The sequence below is a fragment of the Athene cunicularia genome (assembly GCF_003259725.1).
Source record: "Athene cunicularia isolate RWA chromosome 1 unlocalized genomic scaffold, athCun1 chr1_part1, whole genome shotgun sequence".
NCBI classification, from domain to species: Eukaryota; Metazoa; Chordata; class Aves; order Strigiformes; family Strigidae; genus Athene; species Athene cunicularia.
The window spans coordinates 69,717,120-69,740,262 of NW_020799091.1; the positions used below are offsets into that span (position 1 = coordinate 69,717,120).

Here is a 23,143-nt window from a genome sequence, read left to right on the forward strand (position 1 = left end):
TGATTCATGTGCCCATATTCTTACAGTGTAGTGTGCTATAAAGTTGGTCCATTTTGTTAAAGCAGAAATCAACAAAACGATAACTAACGAATCTTCATTTTTACAATCCAGCCTCTGTATAGAAACAGCTCAAATAGAGCAGGCAGCACATTAGCTTATAGACACAGGTTGGCTGTCTGAAAGTTGAAACCAGGATTCAGCTGTGCTTTGTAGACATCTGGATTTCTGTGTCTTTTTGTGAGTTGGTGTCTAAGTTGCTGCTGTCATCAGTGGATATGTAGTCAGTACTAATAGTCAGTGGCATCTAGGGAACTGTTCAGTTTACCCTGAAGTTGAAGTAGCTCCTCAGGCTCATTTGGCTGTGTCAATTATGAGAGGCATTTAGTTGCCTAAAATAGGCATCTAAAGCTATTTGAGATACCATAGAGTATCTGAAGCATTTAGCTGGGGCTAGTGGATGTGAGGTGAGACCTGTGTGCTCAGGAGAGGTCATGTAAAGTATTTTGAGGTATTCCAAATAGTACTAGACTCCTATATTGAGGCAACTGAATCAAGCCCTACGATGGCAATTGACTATAATGGGAATTTAGATACTCAGTTTATATTAGAATCCCTAATTTAGGTCACTGCCAAATTCTGCCCTTGAAGTCTGGCTCATAGTCATTACTCAAAAACGCTTCAACAATTCCAGTTTAACTGATCAGTACTTTGAAACAATTACTACTAAATGAAAATTCTGGATTATTTGCATGCATTTTAAGTGAAAATGGGATTCTAGGGTTTGCTTGAAAATCTTCGTGCAAATTTAGAGCCAAATTAAATCAAGGCAAGGGACAGGTGCTCATCTAAGTCCTAGCTTACTCCGCTAGATACCTCAAGAGCATGGGAATAAGTTTACCCTTAGAGAGCTGAAGAGGCATGGAGCAGAAACCTCAGTATCCTTGAGTTTTCTCTAAGATTCAGTAACAGTGCTACCTCTGTTGAAATAAAATATTTTTTAGCATAAACTGAGAAGGGACAATAATGTACTGATGTTTCTGCTTTGTAACCTGCTCTTCATTTATTGGAACACTGTATTCTCATGTTGATTTCACAGACCCTGTAATGCCCTTGTAAGGGCAGTGGTTACTGTTTTGCTACAGATACCGAACAAGTTTATGGAGTCCAGATGGGAATGACTCCCTCTTTGTAAAAATAAAGTAAAAACTATGCTACATGCATTGCAGGTGTTACATCAAAGGCCCCATCTATAACTGTCCCTCTGCATCAATATAAAGCCAGTTGACAAATAAGGCCTCTTCTATTATCTGACCAGGGTTGAGGAAAGTCAGAAATGAGTGTATGAGTTTTATAATAGGGAGTTATAATAATGGAAAGAAGAGTTAATTTTAGATTTACTTTTTGATTTGCATTTGTGTGAATTAAAGTGTAATATGTTTGTGATTGCCGTGGTGCTTTCATAAGAGTTGCCTGGCAGAGTCCTTTGTGTATTGTTTTCTGACCCCATTTCACATATACATAAGCTGTATTTGTAGAAGTGAAGTGCAAACACTTTAATATGCTTTCCATAAAACTATTTTGATTTTCCTGAGTTGTGTTATTTTTATATATATATATATATATATATATCTCTAACTAAAACATGTTATAGATATAACTTTTTTATAAGATAAACCTGAATTTATTTACAAATTGTTATACATAAATGTAGTTGTAGAAATTCTCGATGCACATGTAGGGTAGTCAGAAAATTGTTTTTTAACAGTCATTTTATGGTTTTAAATAATTTTTTAAAAATTAAAATACAGACTTCAGAATTTCACTAGTTAAGTCCATAATCCACTTAGTTTGATTCCAGCAGTTGAGTCTGAGCGTTCTGCCTTTTTTTTCCCTTCAGAATACAAATTCGTCAGTGAGTGTCTGTGAGCACTTACTGGTAAAAATCTGACCAGAGAGTCAGTTAAATAGTTTGAAATTTTTAATTTGTTTCATGGGACTCTGGATCAGATTGGATGGTGTTCAGATCAGGTCACATTAAGCATGCTGTTTTCTTTCACCTAGATTAAAACATTTCTTCAGTGTACTTCTGGCTCCAGACACCAAAAGCCATACCCTGGATTGAAAACATAGGATTTTAGAGGGTGCTATTAAGTGCTCTGTAGCTACTGCCAGCAAGAGGACAGATAGTTGGTAAAACTCTCAATGTTACTAATGCACAAAATACGATGAGCCTGTGTAGGGACAGTGAAGCACAGCTTCCACGCTGTTGAGGAGTATGGAGGTGATGATCATGCACATGAAGCACTGAACACATGATGTACTTAGCAAGTATGTTCTGATAAGTGGGGCTAGTAGGACAGTTTTGCTCTTGGTACCTGACCTAGCTTGTTTACAGCTCACTCAGCTATCTCTACACTATCCTGCATTGCCTTCCTAGGCATTTACTCAAAATAAAGCTGAGCTCTTCATTTTTAGCCTTTTATTTATTGTCAGCAGATGCCCAAGCACAGCAATGTCAGTAATAAAGAAGACTGGGGCTAAAAAAGTTTACAAAAAATAAATAAGAAGGATAGTTAACAGTGCATTCCTATAGCAATTTTCATTCCTATATAATTCTTATAGCAAATTTTCAACTCCTGCTTGGCTCGTGTTCTCACTGATAAACCATCACAGTTATATCAAAATAGAACATCACATGGTGTTCATTGTATTTCAGTATGCTTATGGAGACTAATAAAATGGAAACAAATCTTCCTCTGAGTCTTCAGAAAAGGTCTGATTGGCCTTATTTCCTGGGCCTGACCTCTGTGTAGGGTTTTCTTAGATTGATAAAGAATGTGCTCTAATCTTTTTTCTTTTTTAAATTCTACTTGGAAGAATACCTAGAGTATTTTGATCCATGCTTACCTTGTTTTCTGTATTATTATCCATTACTTTATTTTGTGGCCCTTATATTTAATTACCTATATTTAGAGAAAATATAATAACTTAATGTACATTCACTAAAAAACAGTTCAGTAACTGCAACTTAGTGAGATACTTACTCCTCATTATCTGAGCTGCCGATTGAACACAAACTTCTAATCCATCCAAATGTAAAAAAAAAAAAAAGTACTGGCTTAAGCCTTCATGAAAGGCTATCTATTTCTGCAAAATATATTTTTTTTTCACATCTCAATTGTGACACATAAAATTATTTTCTAAGAACTCTCACTATCTTTAAAAAAAAAAAAGGTATTTTCAGGACTCAGAAATAGTAGTAGTTGGTAAATAAGAATAGAAATAGCAATATTAGAATTTATTGCTATCTAAGATCACACAAAATGTATATTTTTCTGTAAAAAGGAATAAAATCAGCTGTAGCAGTGCAGTCTAAAAGACTGAGTGGTCCGGTATCCTTTATCTGGAAGTTCTGGTAGGCAGTTGGTCCAGGAAAAAGAAAAAGAAGCAGGCATACTCCCAAGTGTCTGCAACATGCTTTCCTCTAATACTCTCCCAGCATCCAGCTCAGGAGACTTCTTGAGCTGCATGTGGGCTCTGTGTATCTGGTGATCTGTAATGGATTTCTGTTCCATGAGTTTGTTCATTCTCCCCTAGAAGCCATGTTAGCTTTGGCATCCACAACTTTCTCAGCACCCACAACATAAACTAGGTTTTAAAAGTTTTTCAATACTGAGCAGTGTCTGTTGGCTTCTTTGTATTAGAAGAGAACAGTTAACAAGTTGAGAATTCTGGTACTGTCCAGACCTATCTTTTTTAGCATGGTTCTTTGTGTAGAAATAATAAACTTTTAATTCTCTGTTTGTCAGTTTCTCAGCTGTGAGTACTCACAAAACTGAGCTGCTAATTATCCTTTTGTGGGCATTCAAAAGTGCTGTTGCCAGTTCTTACAAAGATACTGCAAGTATCATTATAGTCAGTGTTTTCCTGGCAATACTGATTAACACACTCACGTGAGAGTTCTTTGCATTACAAAGTGGGAAAAAAAGTGATCCTTAATGGATGTGGTAAAGTCTTGTAAAAGCCTAAAGAATGAAAAACAGAGAAAACCCTAGCAGTCTTATAAAAAAATCCAGAGTGAGCCCTGATAAAGTCCAGGTTCCAGTGAAGTAAGTTTCAGAACTCCATTGCTGAAGGGTAAGGCTAAAATTTCATCCATTTTTCTCAAATGCTAATTATTTCAATGCTAATAAGTAGTCTTATAATTACAGGAACTCATTGGAGTTGGCAGACGCTGCACGTAGCTTGATGTTATAATCACTATCTGCAGTTGTGTGCAAGTGGGCAGTTAGTGTTATCCATGGGAATAGCTTGAGGTGCCTCATCTCATGGCTGCCAGAGCAGCCCTGAAGATCTGTAGCCTGTTTTGGTGTGCAGTAGGTGAAGTTTCCGTTACGAAGTGAGCAGCATTAGACCTGCAGTTGTGCAGCTGGTGGCAACAGTCAGGTAAGAACAGCAGTGGTGCTGCTCAGGATTAACTACTGTAAAATCATGGTTTTCCCTTTCAGTCCAAGCAAGAGTGAAAGCAAAAAAAGCTGTGTATTTCTTTGAGTCATAAATAGGGAGCTTCACTGTTAGAAATTCCAGACTGTTAAACCCAATGTCTAGGAGCAAAAACACTGAAAAAAGCAGTGGGCAGTCACTTTAAAGCCCCCTGGGGATGAACTCCATCTGGAAGGGAAGCTGCTGATGCCTTGTGTATGTGCACACCAGACTAGTACTGATTAGTAAGGAACCAGTCTCTGAGCTTGCTGAAACAGATGATAGAGCCTCCACTGACTTCATTTCGTGTTGGAGGGCTCCAGAAAAGTAGGAATATAGGCTTAGCTCTGTTTATCAAATGTATGTTATATTACGAGGAAGAGGGCAATTCGCTGCATTGTTTCTTGATGTAGTGGTGGAAAGAATCATATGGAGGGATATCTGTTGGAGGCTGTATGGGGGTCCTAAAACCAAATTTGCTTTTGCAGAACCCATTCACTGTGTGAGGATACATCTTCAGAACTGCAGAGAGTCATCGCTGTGGAGGGAAGACATGTATCTGAATTCCAGACGAGTTCATTCACAGGCAGAGGAGCAATGGCAAGGTAACATGCTAACTAATACCATTTCCAGTATTACACTTGGCTTGTTGAAAGAGACTCATCACAATTTGGAGGCGAAGTAAGAAGAACCATCACTTTCCAAAAAGAATGGATGGAGTCCAGCTGAAGAAAGTCTATAAGAAGTAATAGAAGCTGCTTTTGAGCTTGATTCTGAACTAATTGCTTACTAATTACTAATAAAAACCTTAGAATCCTAGAGATGCTGAATGAGCTCACACAAATTACAAAAAAATAAATTATTTTTACATGATCATACCAGACAATACATTGAGTGCTGAGGAAATGCATGAAGTGAGGCCAGACTGTAAAGTGAATGGAGAAGTGTTTGTTCTGGCTGCTAGCTGATGCAATGTTTGTTTCCTATCAAATAAGACCTAATGATTGTTCCCTTGTCAGTAGATGACTCTGGCAAGGGAGGAGACAGGGGCTGTTGTGTTGGGAGTGCAAGAGTTCCTCTCAGTTTGTTTATAATGGATTGGGAGCCTTAGTCAGCAAAATTGAAGTCAACCATTTGCTTAAGTCGTTTACCTTACTGGGACTTAAACATAAACCTGAAGTGAAGCTTCAAAAACTTACTGTGTCTGCTTTAAATATTTCCATCTGAGAGTACAGAGCTCTGTCTTCAGGTACTATTGTTACACACAATACAGACCATACTCAGTTTAAACATAGCGTATTTTAAAGAGCAAAGAAAAAAATTGTTATAAAACTGGAGTAATTTAAAGAGTGTTGTTTACACATCAGCCTTTTGGATGTTGGAGAATAAACTTATATTTCCCAGTTTGGTTGTAGGGTAGTGACAGCATTGCGTACAGATTACAATGTCTGTGAGAAGTTGGCTTTAAGTGGAAAATATCTACAGGTGTGTGTTTTGTGTAAACATAAAGTACATGCATATATATAAACTCATATTGACAACTTTCTTTTTAATCTTTCTTTATATTGTTCTTGACCTTTTTTCATGATAGTTTGAATTACACATGTGTGTAGCTATGGTTACTTGAGCTCTGAATATACAGGGAAGCCTGTGATGACAACGTGAATGCTTAGCAATTTAAATATTGTGGCAACATAGCATGCCTCTTGGAATAGAAATTCTCAAGTATCTAAGACAATGGCATTTGATGGACTTTACTGAGTATCTTAATTTGAGATGTGAAGGACAAAAAAGTGAAAATAATATAGCATGATAGAAATCAGAAAATTATATTGTTTTGTTCAAATAGAGAGGCTCTCAATCTTATTTGCTAAAATCTCTTTGCTCCTTAACAGGTATCATCAAAATGCTTTATTTTCTAATGTAAGTAAGAACACCCATATTAGTAGTTTTCCATACCACTCCTTATGTGAAAGCTGAGCTCTTCTCAGACAAAGAGAATAATTCTGTACCTTAATTTTATGTAGTGTTTTTTTTGTATAGAGTGAGGAATATAATAAAAAATCTCAGTCTTTTATGTGGAGCTTTTCTTTTTACGTTTGTGGTAGGCTTTGAATACTCATAATTGTTGGCAATTGTGGATGATTTATATGATGCTATCTTGGTATAGCACTAGAGAACTGGAAATAGATTTTTCTGATTTCTGGTATGTGGTATTGTTTGCCTTTTTTGTTCTTTTTATTTCAGAGTAAGAGAACCTGGGCAAGGCCTATGAGGAGGTGTAGTCAGGCCCTTGAGAACTGGAATCAAGAGGCAGATGTATATTACCTTAAGACTTAAATTGTTTGTATCAATCTCTTTGTGGATTCAGAGCATATGTAATAGTAGCTGAAGCAGAGAGAATGCAAAGAGCTTTTCCCGAGTAGCCCAAGGTCTCTGCTGTTTTCGAGGCCAAATTTGGAAACCTGAATTAACACCACTGTTGTCCAAACTAGACTGCTGATAGGAAATAATATATTGTTTGGGTAATAAATATAGTCACTTTTGTAGATTTCAGTCTCCATTATTTTCAGTTGTTCAGAAACATGTTTCCTTTTGAACTTTGACAGAAAACATTGTAAGGATTCATAATGAGAATTACTGGGTAGAGAAAACCATAGATAATGATACAGTGATAAATTAATCTTGTTGTCATGATTTTTTGCTTATCTCGTTTCAGTGCTCTACTAGAAATTTAGGATGAGAAAACACTGTTTTCTGTGCAGTAGGCAGGTTTATATGTGATAGACAATTAATATGTCTGCAGAGAGACCTTTTAAAATCATGGGGAAAGTGGCTGAATTTTCATCATTCCTTATTTCAAAGTCCGTCCTCCCTCACCAACTATTCAGCTTTTGTTTCCACTGTGTGTACCAGCCCTTGAGCATGTGATCCTGTGAGTATTTTATACCTCCTACAACTGTCAGTCCAGGATTCTTCCATTATTACATAATGTCAGGAGTTTGTCACAAATCAACTGCCCCACCCCAACTACTTGGCTTGCCCCCACTTGGCAAGAATATTCTTCTGTTGCTCCTGCGGTGCTGGTACAGTGCGCTAGGAACTGGTGTGTGAGATAGATACTTTCCTGATCCACTGCAAAAGGTGAGGTATGAAATTTTGGGAAGTGACTGGGTTCACACAGTTAAGTTTAATTTGGTGGCAGATGGAGAAGTGTAGAAAAATCCTCCTGGGCTACTATTTGTGGGGATGATTTAAGCCATCTGATGTTCTTGTCTGGTTCAGTCACTGTTGTATGTCTGTTCAATGCAGGCTATCACGATTTGTCGTATCTGTGAGGTCATGGGCCACAAAACATTTGCACCATGAAGACCAAAGACCTGATTCTTTCCTAGAACGTATCCGAGGACCAGAGTTTGTAGAGGTGTCCAGTAGGCAAAGTAACATCCGCTCCCTTCTGGCTATCCATGAGCGACCTCGGGGAGTAAACAGGTAAGAAGATGTCTTTATACTTTAAATTCAGAGAGCTGAGGTTGTGGTATTTTCTTGGTGATTAGGATGTAAGCTTTATTTTAAGAAGAGGATAAGGAGCTTAGCATGGGAGGTGAACACTATCTAATGCTGCCCAGGAGTCTTCACATAACAGAAGTATTACTGCTTCAGCAGACTTTCTCTTTCCCCCTTAAACACACTGTGGCAATGGTTTTGAAGTAAAGGATTTTGATCATGCTGCTTCAGGCAGAATGGTTTCTCAGAACTGGAATTTTGTCATATGGTACCTGTGCAACTAAACTCCTCCCTACTGAGAATGAATGCAATTTATGTTTCAAGAATCTAGGATGTTGCTAGTTGTGGCTTTCCAGCCACATTATCTGTGAGTGTTAGGAAACTCCAAACAAGCAGTTGTGCAAAATGTGACATTGTTTTGTTACACCTATTTCAGTAGTTCAGCTGCTAACATCACAGAAGGCTGAAATGAGAAAATCTTTTGGCGGCTGACTTAACTTACTAACACATACTCAGTCTTTGGTATAGAAGGCAGGTTCAGTTTTATATTAAAACTTTTCCAGTAAAACAACAGAGGCTTGCAAGAGAAACCCTTACGTGTGTACAGTCTTTTGACTTGATGAATTAATTTATAAATATATGATACAGTATTTTAAATTTAACTCCAACTAAAAGAGGAAAAAAATTAACTGCCAAAACAAATGTTGACTTTCTGTCTGGCATTATGCTTTGAATCATGGACTCCCATATTTTTTTGCATAGTTAAAGATTAGTAAGTAAGAAAGTAATAAGTCCATTTGTTTCAAAATCTCAGCTAGTAATTCTGATCAAAGCAAGAACCTTTGAAGGGCTGTGAATGATACAGGTTACCCTGATTTGTTGTGGTCCAGCACAGCCTTATTGTCTTGACTTGACCTACTCCTTACAAATTAATCTCAAGAAAGCATTTTGTTGAATTAGCCAGACTGTTATCTGATTTTTTCAGACATCTAGATCCATAGCAACTGTAGATTTGAAGTAATTAGAGAGAAAAACCTTGATCCTTGGCCAACAGACTTCTATATAAGGCTATTAGAAGTGAATTTGGGAATACCCATCCTTGCTTCTCAGTTTTACACTGTTGCCACATGACAGTAACTCCCAGTTGTTCTATCATGAAGGCTTAATTCTGCATCCGTGGTAGGTATGCTTGTTATTTATCCACAAGCCTTGATGCTGCATCTGTGAAGAAGGCTTGCAAGGGTTGAAGCAAGCTTAAAATAGTAGTCAAATGAGTACACAGTTAAAAATAGTGAGATGCATGTTGCCATGCACTAATAAACCTGAGAACAAGATTCAGACATCAGATGTGATCACAAATGTGTGTGCCAAACACATGGTAAAAAGAAACTGGTGCCTTGAAATAGTTATACAAAGGGGCTTATCACTGCAGTCAAAGCTGACCTTCCTAATCTTATCAGTGCATATGTGAGAAGCCAGTAAGTTAGTCCATAATGTCGGTAAACACATGTATGAAATACCAACAGTCTTTACACTCTTTAATGTGTTTTATTTAACTTGCTGCAGTCACTGGCCCCTGGCCAGGTTTAATGTCAACTATAGCAACAACACCAATGAAGAGTAAGTACCGGTAACTTCCAAACACCTTTCTTATACTAGCTCCTCTCTTTTTCCCTTTCCAGCCTTGTAACATTTATAGTATAAACTCCTTATCTCTTCCTAAGCCTTTCCTAAGAATATAGTTTAATTATAATGAAAGATCTAGTTTTCTTAGAATGAAAATCACCCTTCATGCTCCCTGTGAACTTCTTTTTGTCTGAATTTACCCTTACCTCTCAAGGAGTGAAGTTGATTAAGCATTTAGTCCCTACCTCCTCTAGTTCAGCTGGCTGATTTTACGGCATTAATTTATTAATTCTTCAGTTTTTAAATTATATTCATGTATTAATTTTCCAATAGTGATTTTCCTCTCTTAACATACTAGTCCCTGTTTGCAAATGAAGTGCCCTAAAAATTTCAGGTTGTCAAATGAGAAGTGGATACTGATCAGGGTACCAAGAAAACACTTATGTTTGCAGTCTAAATGAAAACTAACCATCTTTTTTTTTTTAAATGTATATTTCAGTTCAGCAGATATTGTTGGTGTAGATGTAGAGAGAGTGACAGGCAACATAATAAGGCTTGCATTGCAACAGAAGCTCTGACAGAAGCTGTCCTTTGGAGTCTAGTTTATATATTTGACAAGATGTTTCACAGTGTTACACCAAAGAGAAATCTCTTGAAAAGATGAAGAGCTCCTGTAATTTAAATCACCCAACACCAGTGTTTATTGCATGTCTTAGATGACAGCTGAGGATGTATCTGCTCTGTAGCATCCAGCAGATCTGTTCTCATGCATGATGATAGTTAATTTTTTAAATTGTTTTTCAGATGAAAACAAAAATTGGAAATAATCAGGGCAGTTTCTGATCATGTCAGATATACTTTCAGGGAACTCTTGTTTTTTTTTCTCCAGATAGCTCCACCATGGGCTAGCTCAAACCGTACATTTTAAATGATGCTGCAAAACCTTTGCTCACATACCTGAACAAGAGGTCTTCCTGCTTCTGAAGCAACTTTTTGGTTTGTTTTGCATAATTTTTATTAAAAAGGAAAGTAAGTGTGCGGTGAACAGTGACAGAAATGTGCAGAATTTTATTTAGACTGATATAAAAGACGTGCTACAAGCCTGGAGTGTAGCTTGCTAGTCAGGGCCCAAAGGAGGGATTAGGGTGGAAATACTGCTTTCTTACTCTGTTTCTGACAATGACTCGTGTACCTTGGGCAAAACTTTCATCCTTCCAGTATTTCATAATTTTTAAATGAAGACAATACCTGTCTACCTACCTGACAGTCTGAAACATGCTTGATGCGCAAAGTACTCGACAGATGAGAAATGCAAGTATTTGATTCATTCAGACACTATGACAGTGTTTCTATAGGGGCTGATGAAGCCATCCATGTTTTCTAAGTCTGAAAATGCATACTCCTTTTAATGTGCTGGAAACACAGAATGGATGCCACTGTACTGCTGTGAAAGAGGACAGGCAGAAACAGCTGGTTTATTGGTTACTCAGTAGCACTGATAAAGAAAAAAAGATGCAGGTCTTTTTGAAGCTTTGGGTTTTTCATTATGTTAAAGACCGAAGAGTGCCTGCCCTTGGAGAACTGCAGGTGATGCTTTTAAGTCTTTGACTATGGCCAGCCATTTCCTCTGAGTAACTTCCACTGCCAGAATACAAGTAGGTGGGAGCATGATAAGTTGGGAGTTAGCATGATACAGAGATGAACAGAGGCCACAGAAATGGAAGAATCTCACTTGTGAAAGATACCTATGGTTGATAGATGAGTTTGTAAGAGATCCCAGGCTAGAGAATAAGAAGTATTGGCATTAGATGCTGTGTGAAATAATGTTTTCTCTCTTTTTTAAAACAAAATGTAGGAGGAAGTTGGAATTGCCAAAATACTCCCTCCAAAGTTCACCACTGCTTAGACTTTTTGATTGATTCTCTGTCTCAACCTACTTTTCCCTGCATAACAACATCCAAAAATGTACACTGGCCCTACCCTTTGAAAATGATGTTTACTTGTTGTTCTTCCTTTCTGGTAAGAATGCCATCTGAAGTATTGAGGAGCTATGTTAATGCTAGCAACAGCAGCTGTGAATTGGCCTTTAAATCAGGCATGATGCATAGAAATGTGCAGTGAAATCCTGACATGTTTTTAAAATAGGAAGGAGTTTTGGGGGAAGATTTGAAAAAGAAGCCATAAAGTCCAGGGCGGTCAGTGACAAAAAAATAAATACTTGAATGGCAGTTCCTACTGACATGTAGAAATCCGCCTTGGTAAATGAAAAAACTGTTTCTTTGAGTTGAGAAGCATGGATAGATAGAAGATCAGTCAACCCAGGTTCTTTTCTCCTCCAGTTATGCTTTCTTGCAGTGTATTATGTAAAAGTTTCAGTGGTGTTGGCCAGCTTGGTATGTATTTCTCCAGACATGAAGTAGCAGTGTAGGATCTCAGTATTCTTTAGCAAATGCGTCTAAGGCTTTTCCAAATTACACTGTGGTGCTGCATCACTGTGGAAATGTCTAAGGGTAAGAATTAAAGCAGGTGCTCATTGCTGATAAGTGAAAGCTACTACTAGACATGTTATATTTATCCTAAAATTGGTCACTGTTGTCTTCTCCCTTGGAGTGCTTCTTTCTCCCTGTAAGAAGCACAGTCAAGCACTGGACTGCCATTCACATCATAGACTTTTTCTGATTCGAGTAGTACAAGCAGGTATACATGCAAAGTACAAGTGAGCTCACTAAACTTTTTACTTGTTGGTTCAAATCCTGTAAGCAGCACTTTTTCAACAGTTATTACATATTCTGTCTTCACTGTGGGATGTTGCTGTCATTGAACTAATTTGTCCTTTATTGGACCAGTGCAAGGGGAGAATCAGACCCAGTCTTGACAGTTCAGAGGAGAACATGTAGCTCCCATGGGAGCAGGAGTCTATGGCTTTCATCCAAAACAGACCTTACATGTGAAGAGTTACATGTGCATTATCCACATACACTCTAGTGTCAGGAACATTTAGGCTTTTCTGTCTAACTTACTGGGACACTTTCTGCTTCAAGGAATAAAGAAATTTCAAATACAAACCAGGGATATATCAGATGATGGATTTTCTGTTTGTGCAAATGAGTGCTGTTCTTCAGCATACATGATTCTTGACCAAGGCATTTAGCAAATTTAGCTCTAAGATTAACAATCTTAGAAAAGACATTAACATTCTGCAGTTTTGAAGAGGATTCGTGGGCCTATCTGTATAAATTAACATATCCCAATACTCTCCTGTTCAGACAGACCTAGGAATGGAGGAAGTCAGATCCATCTTTATGTATAAGCTAAAGGCTGTACATACTTGAACAGTATGAAAATCCTTATCTGAAATTAAATCCTGCAGCTTGCGTCTGTGCTAGATAGTATGGAATGGTAAGATACAATTATGTTAAAAAGTCCATATTTTACTTTATTGCATGACAAGCAATTAATAAACATGGGGACAGTTATGATTCCATTAAGTCTAGGAAAAATTCCCATTGATTTCAGCAAGGATGGAACTTAATTCTTGATGCTCAGCCTTTGACTACAGTGGCAATTGCATACAGGCAGAGCAAATTGGGCATGGCTCCTCTGTCCAACCACAGACACCTGCATCTCAACTAGGCAACCCATTCTTTCTTTACACTTATTGGAAAGGGAAAAAATGCTTTTAGGGAACAGGTCATCTTGTGGATATGGACTATGAGATATGAACTATCTCGTAGATACAGCAGATCTCTACTGAAGACATCTAAAATTGGTTGGCTTGATCGTTTTGTCTATAAAGCATTTATAAAATTACTGCTATGCAGTTAAATGAGACATACCTTTTTTCTCTACGTTTGCTGCTTTTCTTCACACATTGACTGGGATTCTTCTTCAAGGCAGTTGTTGAAGCCAGAGGTAATTAATTAATTACAACTATGTTGGTTTTAAAGAACTGTGAGAGGAAATTCAGCCTTATTTCATATAATTACCATTAAAGCTTCAGTCACTGTGAGGTTTTGGATATGCAAGGAATGTTGACAGTCTGTTAAACCATTTCAAGTTCTGTTACCATTTGGTAGATTTCTTTTTAAATACTTGAGTTCTAAAGAATGAAACAGACTGGAAGCTTTTAATTAAAATCAGCCAAGTACGCTCATGTCTGGAAAGGTCAACAAAGCATGAGTGACTAATGCACAGAATCAGCCAGCTGGTTACCTGATGGAGTGGTGTGGTGGTGTCAGCTTGAAAGGCCTCAGCCTCTAAACCATTTTTACTAGTTGGATGAATAGTTCCACTGAGAAACCCTGTCCTACTCTTATCTGGAGTCTGGTCTAGTTTCCTATACCTCAACATCCACCCTTTCCTTTAACGGCTAGAATATCAGTAATATTGCTAAGCCTTACCTTATGTTGTACAGCAAAAAGGACGAAAAGAAAGAGGCTAAAGAGGAGAAAAAAGAGGAGAAAAAAGAGGAAAAGAAAGAGGAAAAGAAAGAGGACAAAAAAGATAATAATAAAAAAGAAGAGTAAGTATAAAGAAAGAATGTGCGCTTGTAACACACCTCCTACGCTACAAAGCGCGGTATGGCATTTCATCATACACTTCCATGACAATTATTGTGCTGTAGGCTGTGGAATGTTAGCCTGTCAAATCTTTAATGTTTTCCCTTTTGAAAGGTACAACTGCTCAACGGAGTTTTTGCATCTTTAAGACCTGTGTTTACACCTGTCACAAACAGCTTCCTAGGTTGGTAAAAGGGAATTCAGCTACCTGTGGTCACTTTGATTTGCTGTTGAAGATCACGTTTTTACTATGAGGACATTTTAGGATAGCAGCCTGCTTTGCAGGTCTGAACAGTCTTTTCATTGTTCCACTATGTCCATAACTGACTCAGAGCAGCTGAACCAAAAGTCTGGTTTGGCTGAAAATCTTACATGTGGAAAATTACAGATTTACTAGTAAGTTTAGTTATTACACTGAAAAGCATATCTAATTACTTAATATGGTGAAGTTCATCACTAGTGATCACTCGTTTGCTTCTGCTGAGTAGGAGATGCTGTATTTTTGCAACAAAATGAGATCATTTGAATGTTTTTGACAGAAATGGATCCTGATCTTGTTTTGTTTCCCCAAAGCTGACCCAAACATAGTACAATTTAGTATTATTAGTCATTAAAAACAACAATGATGGCAGATAAAAAGAGAATGCATTTGAGTGGACTTCACAGTTAAGGAGTATGTTAGAGTAAGAGATTGCAAGTTAATATGTATGTATGTGGTGGCATGTGCTGTGTAGGCATGGGGACATAGTTAGAAATTGCTTCCAAATGGAGTTTGTTTCATATCAAGATCTTGACTTTCTTAATCAAAGCTTTGTTTGGTTAGAAAGTCTTTGTTCTAAGGATTCTCTTTTGCTATCAATTACTATGTAGTGAGAGCCTGAGCTTTGCACTAGCCAAAAGAGTTTTAAAACATTTCAGCAAAGAAAATAAATGTTTTAATGTCGAGAAGGTAGTGTACTTTGTCATATGAATATCCAGTTTTGAGGTGGTGACCAGTTTTTTAGAAAAAATGGCTCAAAGCCTGTTATGAAGATGGCAAAGTAAATGCTTTTTAGATTAAAGCTGTTTTCTTTAGTAACATTATAATCTGGACATTCAGCTGACAGCAGAGGTAATGCCAGAAATACACACAAATATGAAATAAATTATCATCACATTTTAATATATTTACATTCTTGGAGATTTGGAAAAGTCACACAAATGCACATGCAGGCATTGCCCAGTCATGTGTTCCCCACCTTGTTACACAGTTCACAGATCACACTATCACATGTTCCTGTTGGAATAACTTCTGCAGCTGTGGACCTCACAATCCACTAATGCATATTTCCTCTGATTACATATAACATGCTAATGGCTGTCTATTCCATATCAACCTCTCTTGCTCTGGGGAAGGGCCCTTCTGAGCATTGTGCCATTAGCCATTCTTTTCTTTAAATCTTCTTTAAATTCCAGGCTTGTACACTTCATTTAGCATCTCTTCATTGTTGTGAGGTCTAGAGAGCCAGGACCGTGAATGTGTGAAGTTTGCTTTTACGTAATAACACGTTTCAGTTCTAGTCACACACTATACGTGTATGCACACACAGAGTCTTACTTGTATAAACATGTATTTGAATACATATATGTTTTACTTCTTTAAATGCATGCTTATACAGTCATTTCCATAATAGGGTTTTCCAAAACCATCAAAATCAATCTGCAAATGAAGGCTCTTTCTCTAGCAATGGACCATAGCCTTATAGCTGGAATGATAGTAAGAAACACTGAACATTTTTGGTTTTTTTTTTCAGTGGGGGTCATATGCAGAAAGGCAGTGGTTTTCAGCCTGGGCAATGTGAATGTCTGTGCTTTTCTTTCCACTCTTACTTTTTCCAAAGTTTGGTCTGCAAATAAATACAGCATATCGGATGGGATGAAGCTAATATTTGGTATCTCAGCTGGAGCTGCCTGCATGGATACTTCCTCTTCTTAGGCAGCTGTGAATTCATCATGAGATGAGCAGCGCCCAGAAGATGGAGATCCAGCAGGTCACTTCATTACATTTCCAGCGTAAATCTGCACTTTTCACTTTCCAGGAAGAAAAAAGAGATCTTTGTGATAGATCCTTCAAGCAATATTTACTACAACTGGCTGACCATAATTGCAGCACCCGTGTTCTATAACTGGTGTATGATAGTGTGCAGGTATGGATTTCATTTAATAATAATATTACATTTCAAATTTAGTGTGTCATTATGTTTCCTATGTAAATCATCCTCTTTACCTCCCTGCGGTATTTTTTGGGTGGCTTACCTAGAAGATTTACAGTTCATATGCCCTTAAGGCTATATGATATACATACCACTGGGAATAGGTGGCAAGTGTTTCTTTTTATCTTTTTGTATAAAAACCATTTGTTACAACTTGTAGTGAGCATCCTCAAGAGCGCTGGCTGTGTGTGGCCTTTGTGTGCCACCTGCTGGCTAGTTGCAGAGGTGTGCCTTTGGCCATTGCAGGCTCAGTGGCCACTGCAGGCTCAGTAGCCGCTGAGAGAGGGAGAGGTCTTCCAGTCACCCAGTACAGAACAGAAGGGAGGGGTGTGGGCAGCGTTGGGTCATTTTAAATTAATGTCATGCATCTGTAGGTGCTTGAAGAACAGGACGATTTTACTCGAGTATTTATTTTCCCATGTAAAATGTGGAAATCAGTTTGTGTCCAAGTAATGGAGTGCTCTGGAAATGGTTCACTTAGGCTGTATCAGATGCAGGGGGAGATGAGGATGGCTTGCCACTCAGAAACAAGTCTTGTACTTGGCAATTATCTTAATGGAGATGTATATCCCATGAAATCTGACTCATGATTAATTGTGGTGCCTTTGTGTGACATTTAAGTTTCATTTTTGTTCCTGGCCTGAACACCTTTGAATTCTGAAAGCTCCTAGTATCTTTTTAGACATAGCTCTAGTGTGCAGATCTCTGGGCATGGAGATACACTGTCTGTAATTCTTCAGTGCCAGTAATGTGCACTAACACGCTGCTAGGACATACACTGCAAGTACTTCCCTTATTCAATTGCTGTAATTTTTTTTTTTTTTTTTTTTTTTTTTTTTTAGAGCCTGTTTTGATGAGCTACAAATTGACCATATTAAATTATGGCTGTTCTTGGATTATGGCTGTGATATCATCTATGTTCTTGACATGTTTGTCAGGTTCAGGACAGGTGAGTCATTCTGGGATTTTACAGGGTTTTCAGATACAGCAAGGATATAAAGGCTGGAAACAGGAATTCCCCTGTTGATGTGACCAGTGTAGTATCTTGTCTCCAGCAGAACCCCACAGTGGAGGCTTTGGGAGTATGGAGTGTTTGACGATCTTGGATTATTTTAAGGCTGGACCTCCTAACACCTGCTCTTCACTTGTCTCTAAATTCACTTCTGTCAGTGCTTAATAGGCCTGCCAAACACTGACTGAATAGCCACTGTAACAGGCAGCGTGGGGGAGGGAGAATAAGACACTTTGCATGTGATGATCACTCTGTGCATAATATATTGCTTGTGTTCATTAGAGTGGGCAAGAAACCAACTGTACCCCAATAGTGCTGCTTTCTTAGCCAAGCCATGCAGCATCCTGCTCAGAAGTGGTTACACCCATCTTGGCTTCCAGTCTGCAGCCCTCTGCCTGCAGCCAGCCGGCCCTGCTGCCCCTCTGCCAGCGGCCAGGTGTCCTGCAGCCTCTGCGTGGGCCTGGCCGGGTCTCCCCCTGCCTGGTGGTGCTGTAGCCTTAACCCGGGAGGGGGGTAGTGTGGGATTAACCCAGGCACCTTTGCTTAGGTCCTGCCTTCCTGAGGGAAGCGTAACCTAAAGGATCTGTGAGGAGTGTGCCATGTCACACCTAAAGTGGTTCTTTTCAGCTTCCTGTCTCTGTTTCTGTAGTCCAGACAGGCTGAGAAGATCTCATACTTGAGCATGCCCAGCTGATACAGATTCTAGCCTTTAAGCAATATCTGTTTTAAACTAAACAAGGCCTCAGCAATGGCATACCATTAAATTGCTAGAACAGTCCTTGATGAATTTAGGTGCATGCACTTTGGTCTGTGTAAGCAAGTACTCTCTCAGGCACAGCTGGAAGGTTGGATGGTGTTCATGATGTCATTCTTAAGAGGGGGCTGGGAAAACTTATATGTGAATAGAAGCTGCTGTGGTAGCTGGTCTCAGGGCCAGAAAACACTTCTTGGCTTGTTCTGTTTACTGGTATGGATGCAGCCCTATAATGTGCCTTGAAAGGGTCCAAACTCACACTGATCATTAGAAAAATAGAGTCCTTCTAAGTCTGATTTTTACTTTTTAATTTTTTTTTTTTTATTTTTTAGATCATGCTGACAGCTTGACATTAATCATGTCTTGTGACAACTTGTAAACATAATTACAAAAGAGGCTAAAAATGCTGTCACATTGGGAAGTACACAACTCATGGCAAGCCAGGTTTTAGACTTAGCAAGTACCTTGTTCAACAGGAAAGTCTATTTCAGATAGCAGCCTAAATCAGGAGACTGCTGTATTTGGGGTGGGGCAGGGGGGCTTCATCTTTTTTGTGTTGTTAAAATGTCAGCTGTGCCAACTAAATTTCTCTCCTGCAGTCACAGCTGTTATTGTAATGGGAAAGAACCGAGCAGAAATTGGGCATGTCCAGGCAGTGCAAGTTATAAAATTTCCATGGGCTGTCCTGACCATGATTGCACGGCTATTGAAGTGTGGTTAGGAGGTTGGCTTTGCAGCCCTGGATTAGACCTGTACGATTGCCACAAAGCTCTCCTGAATGTTCAGTGCAGGTGTCTGCTGCAGTTTCAGGCCCTCTGATAAGGAAATCACTTCCTTTAGGTGCTAAAATATTTGTCAACTTTCTTAGCAACCCCTCCTGACTCTGCCTGTGCCTGCTGCCTTTTTCTGTAAGTCTGCATGGTCCAACAGCCCTGGGGACAGAGGTCCTGGAAGCCTTTGGAGAAGAGTGTGACTCCTGCTGTCTAAGGGCTGGGACTGGCTTTGAATTGGGATCTAGGTAGCCCTGTGACTACCATGATCCACATTAGCTTCTCTGTGGTGCATTCCTGTCTAGCTGCAGGGCCAGTTTCTGTATTTCACCTATTTGGTGACTGTGCACTGTGAAGCAAAAAACCATTCATGTCTCTCAGCAGCTGGTCATGTTTAGTATATCCCACATTTTGATGCTTTCAAAAGGTTTTACTATAGGACTTCAGTTCTGCGAGGGGACAAAAAACAGCTGAGTGGCTTTTAACTCCCTCCCAGAGGAAGATGTTTTCAAAGTTATTTTAAATAATTATGAGTCAGAAATTCACCTGCCTGGCCAACTTTTCTGTTCTATTGCATAACTCTGTTAATAAGGGCATATTTGATCAGCTTTTTCAGGAGTTTTCTGAGAGGTAGCAATTTGTGGCACTGGAACTACTTCCATTTGTAGTCACCATCAGTTTGCCAAAACCTAAAGACAGATACACACATATACATGAGGCAACTGTACAGATATGTGCACATTCCAGAAATACAGCCGTGCTGTGCAGGGCACAAAGAATTGCAGCTTGGCCTTCCTCAGCAGATGCTTCCCTGAGAAAGCTGCTGCTTGTAGATTGCTAAAGGATTAGCAAAATATGATAATCCCTATATACAGGGAATGTTTTGCTTTTTTCTTGGTTGACTTTTCTTCCTAAGTAGCCTAGTGGGCTCCACTTGCAATTGCAGCAAGTATTTTGCAGTGCATAAGCTATTCCTTGTGGAACCTTTTCAATGCCTTGAGCTTTCAGAGGTACAAAACAGCACTGCAGCTGTACTGCTCAGGTCGCCTTTCCATGAAAACTCTTACAGATACAGCTTGCTTTAAGGTATCTTACTGCAGTTTATGTCTTCTCATAATTTAAAAAAATCTAATACTTTCCAAAATCCTTTGAATGACGAAATAGCAGTGTACGAAATTCTCCTTAGTAGGTCTCTCACTACAAACACAAAAAAGTGCAAACCAATTTTCCAAAATGAAGAGGAAAATCCTGTCAGCTTTAACATTGAACACAAGAGGAAAAGCATGGCTCGGGAAGGGGCGGAAACTGGATTTCTTTATCTCAAGGGTATCTACATTGTTCAGAAAAAGTTCCCAACAGTCTATTATACCTACTTATTCTTGGTATTTATTTAAAAAATACTCCCAATTTTATACACAACTGCTTAACACTTGCTTAACTTCAGTTATGAATCATGCCAACGATTCATGAAAAACGAGACATTTGACTCTCCTCTTTCTTTTTACAAACATACCTAAAAGAAAAGGATACAACTGTCCCAGAATAGAGTGGAAAACTGCAGGGAGCACTGTGGTAATAGTAGAGTCATTGCTCTTAGTCATTATATATCAGCTTTGAAACTTGAGATATTTAAGTTCGCAATTAAATATTTTTCATTAAATTAACTCATAGTGTATCACTGTCTGTATCCATAACAGTACAAATTTTAATGTTCTCAGGTATCTAAAATGTAAGTCACTCAGTACTGTTGATGATGAATATTTTTATTCTAACAAGTGAAATATGGTTTTTTTTTTTCTTTGAAGGCTTCCTTGAACAAGGCTTACTAGTTAAGGATAAAAAGAAATTACGAGATCATTACACCAAAACTGTCCAGTTCAAACTGGATGTGCTGTCCCTTCTGCCAACAGACCTGGCATATTTGAAGTTTGGTTTGAACTATCCTGAACTGCGATTTAACCGCCTACTGAGGATTTCTCGTCTGTTTGAGTTTTTTGACCGTACTGAAACCAGGACAAATTATCCAAACATATTTCGTATTGGAAATCTTGTCTTATACATTCTTATCATCATCCACTGGAATGCGTGTATATACTTTGCCATTTCAAAGCTTATCGGATTTGGAACTGACTCTTGGGTCTACCCTAACGTGTCTGTTCCAGAATATGGGCGCCTGTCTAGAAAGTACATTTACAGTCTGTACTGGTCAACGCTTACACTGACAACCATTGGAGAAACACCACCCCCAGTGAAAGATGAAGAGTATCTCTTTGTGGTCATTGACTTCCTGGTGGGTGTGCTGATCTTCGCTACCATTGTCGGTAATGTGGGCTCCATGATTTCCAACATGAATGCCTCCAGGGCAGAGTTCCAAGCCAAAGTGGATTCCATTAAACAGTACATGCAGTTCCGAAAAGTGACTAAAGATTTAGAAGCCAGGGTTATTAAGTGGTTTGATTACCTCTGGACCAACAAGAAAACTGTGGATGAGAAGGAAGTTCTCAAAAATCTGCCTGACAAGTTAAAGGCTGAAATTGCCATCAATGTCCATTTGGACACACTGAAGAAAGTGCGTATATTCCAGGACTGTGAAGCTGGACTTCTCATTGAGCTGGTGCTGAAACTGAAACCTACGGTCTTCAGTCCTGGGGACTATATTTGCAAAAAGGGAGATATTGGGAGAGAAATGTACATTATTAAAGAGGGAAAACTGGCCGTGGTGGCAGATGATGGCATAACCCAGTTTGTAGTCCTAAGTGATGGCAGCTACTTTGGCGAAATCAGCATCCTAAACATCAAAGGTAGTAAATCTGGTAACAGGAGGACAGCCAACATAAGGAGTATCGGTTATTCTGATTTGTTTTGCTTGTCTAAGGATGATTTAATGGAAGCCCTCACAGAATATCCAGAAGCCAAAAAGGCTCTGGAAGAGAAAGGGCGACAAATTCTGATGAAAGACAATTTAATAGATGAGGAAGCAGCAAAAGCAGGAGCTGACCCAAAAGACTTGGAAGAAAAGATAGAAAGACTTGAAACAGCTCTGGATACGCTGCAGACTAGGTTTGCGAGGCTCTTAGCAGAATACACCTCATCTCAACAAAAAGTGAAGCAGAGACTTGCCAGAGTAGAAACCCGAGTGAAAAAATATGGTAGTGGCACCTTATCAATTGGAGAAACAGAGGCTGAAAAACCTGAGGAGGAGAAAAGGCAGTAATGGAGTATTTATATTTCCTCATTTATTGGAGAAGGTGTTGAAGCACATGGAAGCCATAAATGTATGTAAATATGTGTGTGCATACATAGACATGATTATTTTCATATGAACTCTAGAGAATGGTTTTTAACATTTTTAACTGAAGCAGTATTTTCTTGTAAATAGAACGTTATTACCTTCTTCTTAGGGGGACATTTGGTCTGGCACTTCAGTACTTTTTTGTACTGGGAGGGGGTTTCTTACAAGTCATGCTCAGAACGTCTATTGTGTATGGTACATGTAGGTCTTGACACATTGTCTCTTCCCACACGTGTTACATTAAGAAGGCATTGTACTTAAAGTAGAAGAGATTAGGGTTTTTTTTAAAGAATTAAAAAATATTTATAGGGTACGTGCTCTACCCTGCTACCTTAATAGCAGATTAAATGCATGGACGCACACCTGGGCTTCTCCAAATTATTTTTTCTTTCACAGTGAAGCATCTGTGCAAACAGTTGGACTCCAGCAAAGCAGCAGCACGTACCTGGCCTGTGCCGTGTAGCCCTGCACGTGGATGAAATAGCCGTGCATCCGGATGCTTTAGTTTGATTCTAATGAGCTGGGCTCTGCACAAAGGACCATGCTGACAGAGTAGCAGTGTTTATTCATGTCCTTTCTGGCATGGTCTGTGACAGCTTTTGCTGCTCTGCAGCTGCTTTGCTTGTGGAGAGAGTGGGAAATGCTTTTTTTTGGTTTGTTTTTTTTGTGTGTGTGGTGTTTTTTTTTGTTTTTTTTTTTTTTTTAGCCCAGCCCCATTCCTACTGGTAAAACACTCACTTGGAAAGGAGTCCCTGAAAGCTCCCTGGTGAAAAGCATGTGGCAATATGGCTTCACTACACCTGGGAAGAGGAAAGAGGGCCCTGGCATGTGCAGCGCCTGTATGTAGGGCTTTGAGAGAATTCCCTCTCGGCAAGCAGGCAGTACCAGA

The 23,143-nt window shown here is 38.9% G+C and overlaps 1 protein-coding gene across 5 annotated transcripts in view; it reads left to right on the forward strand.

The window, feature by feature from the left end:
- CNGA3 (cyclic nucleotide gated channel alpha 3) overlaps window positions 1-22,912 on the forward strand; it is a 35,138-nt gene extending 12,226 nt beyond the window's left edge. Inside the window, exons 3-10 of one of the 5 annotated variants that reach the window (XR_003399330.1) lie at window positions 4,971-5,087; window positions 7,795-7,974; window positions 9,556-9,609; window positions 14,030-14,137; window positions 16,253-16,360; window positions 17,269-17,375; window positions 20,768-22,237; window positions 22,651-22,912. Coding sequence is in view for 4 of the 5 variants with exons in the window: in XM_026857766.1 (XP_026713567.1) it covers window positions 4,971-5,087; window positions 7,795-7,974; window positions 9,556-9,609; window positions 14,030-14,137; window positions 16,253-16,360; window positions 17,269-17,375; window positions 20,768-22,176 (2,083 nt within the window). In the remaining variant the exon portion in view is untranslated. Of the gene's footprint in view, window positions 1-4,970; window positions 5,088-6,718; window positions 6,802-7,794; window positions 7,975-9,555; window positions 9,610-14,029; window positions 14,138-16,252; window positions 16,361-17,268; window positions 17,376-20,767 lie in introns of those variants that run through there. The other 4 variants (XM_026857766.1, XM_026857799.1, XM_026857781.1 and 1 more) reach the window with 4 other exon arrangements.
- The last annotated feature ends 231 nt before the right edge of the window (window positions 22,913-23,143 follow it).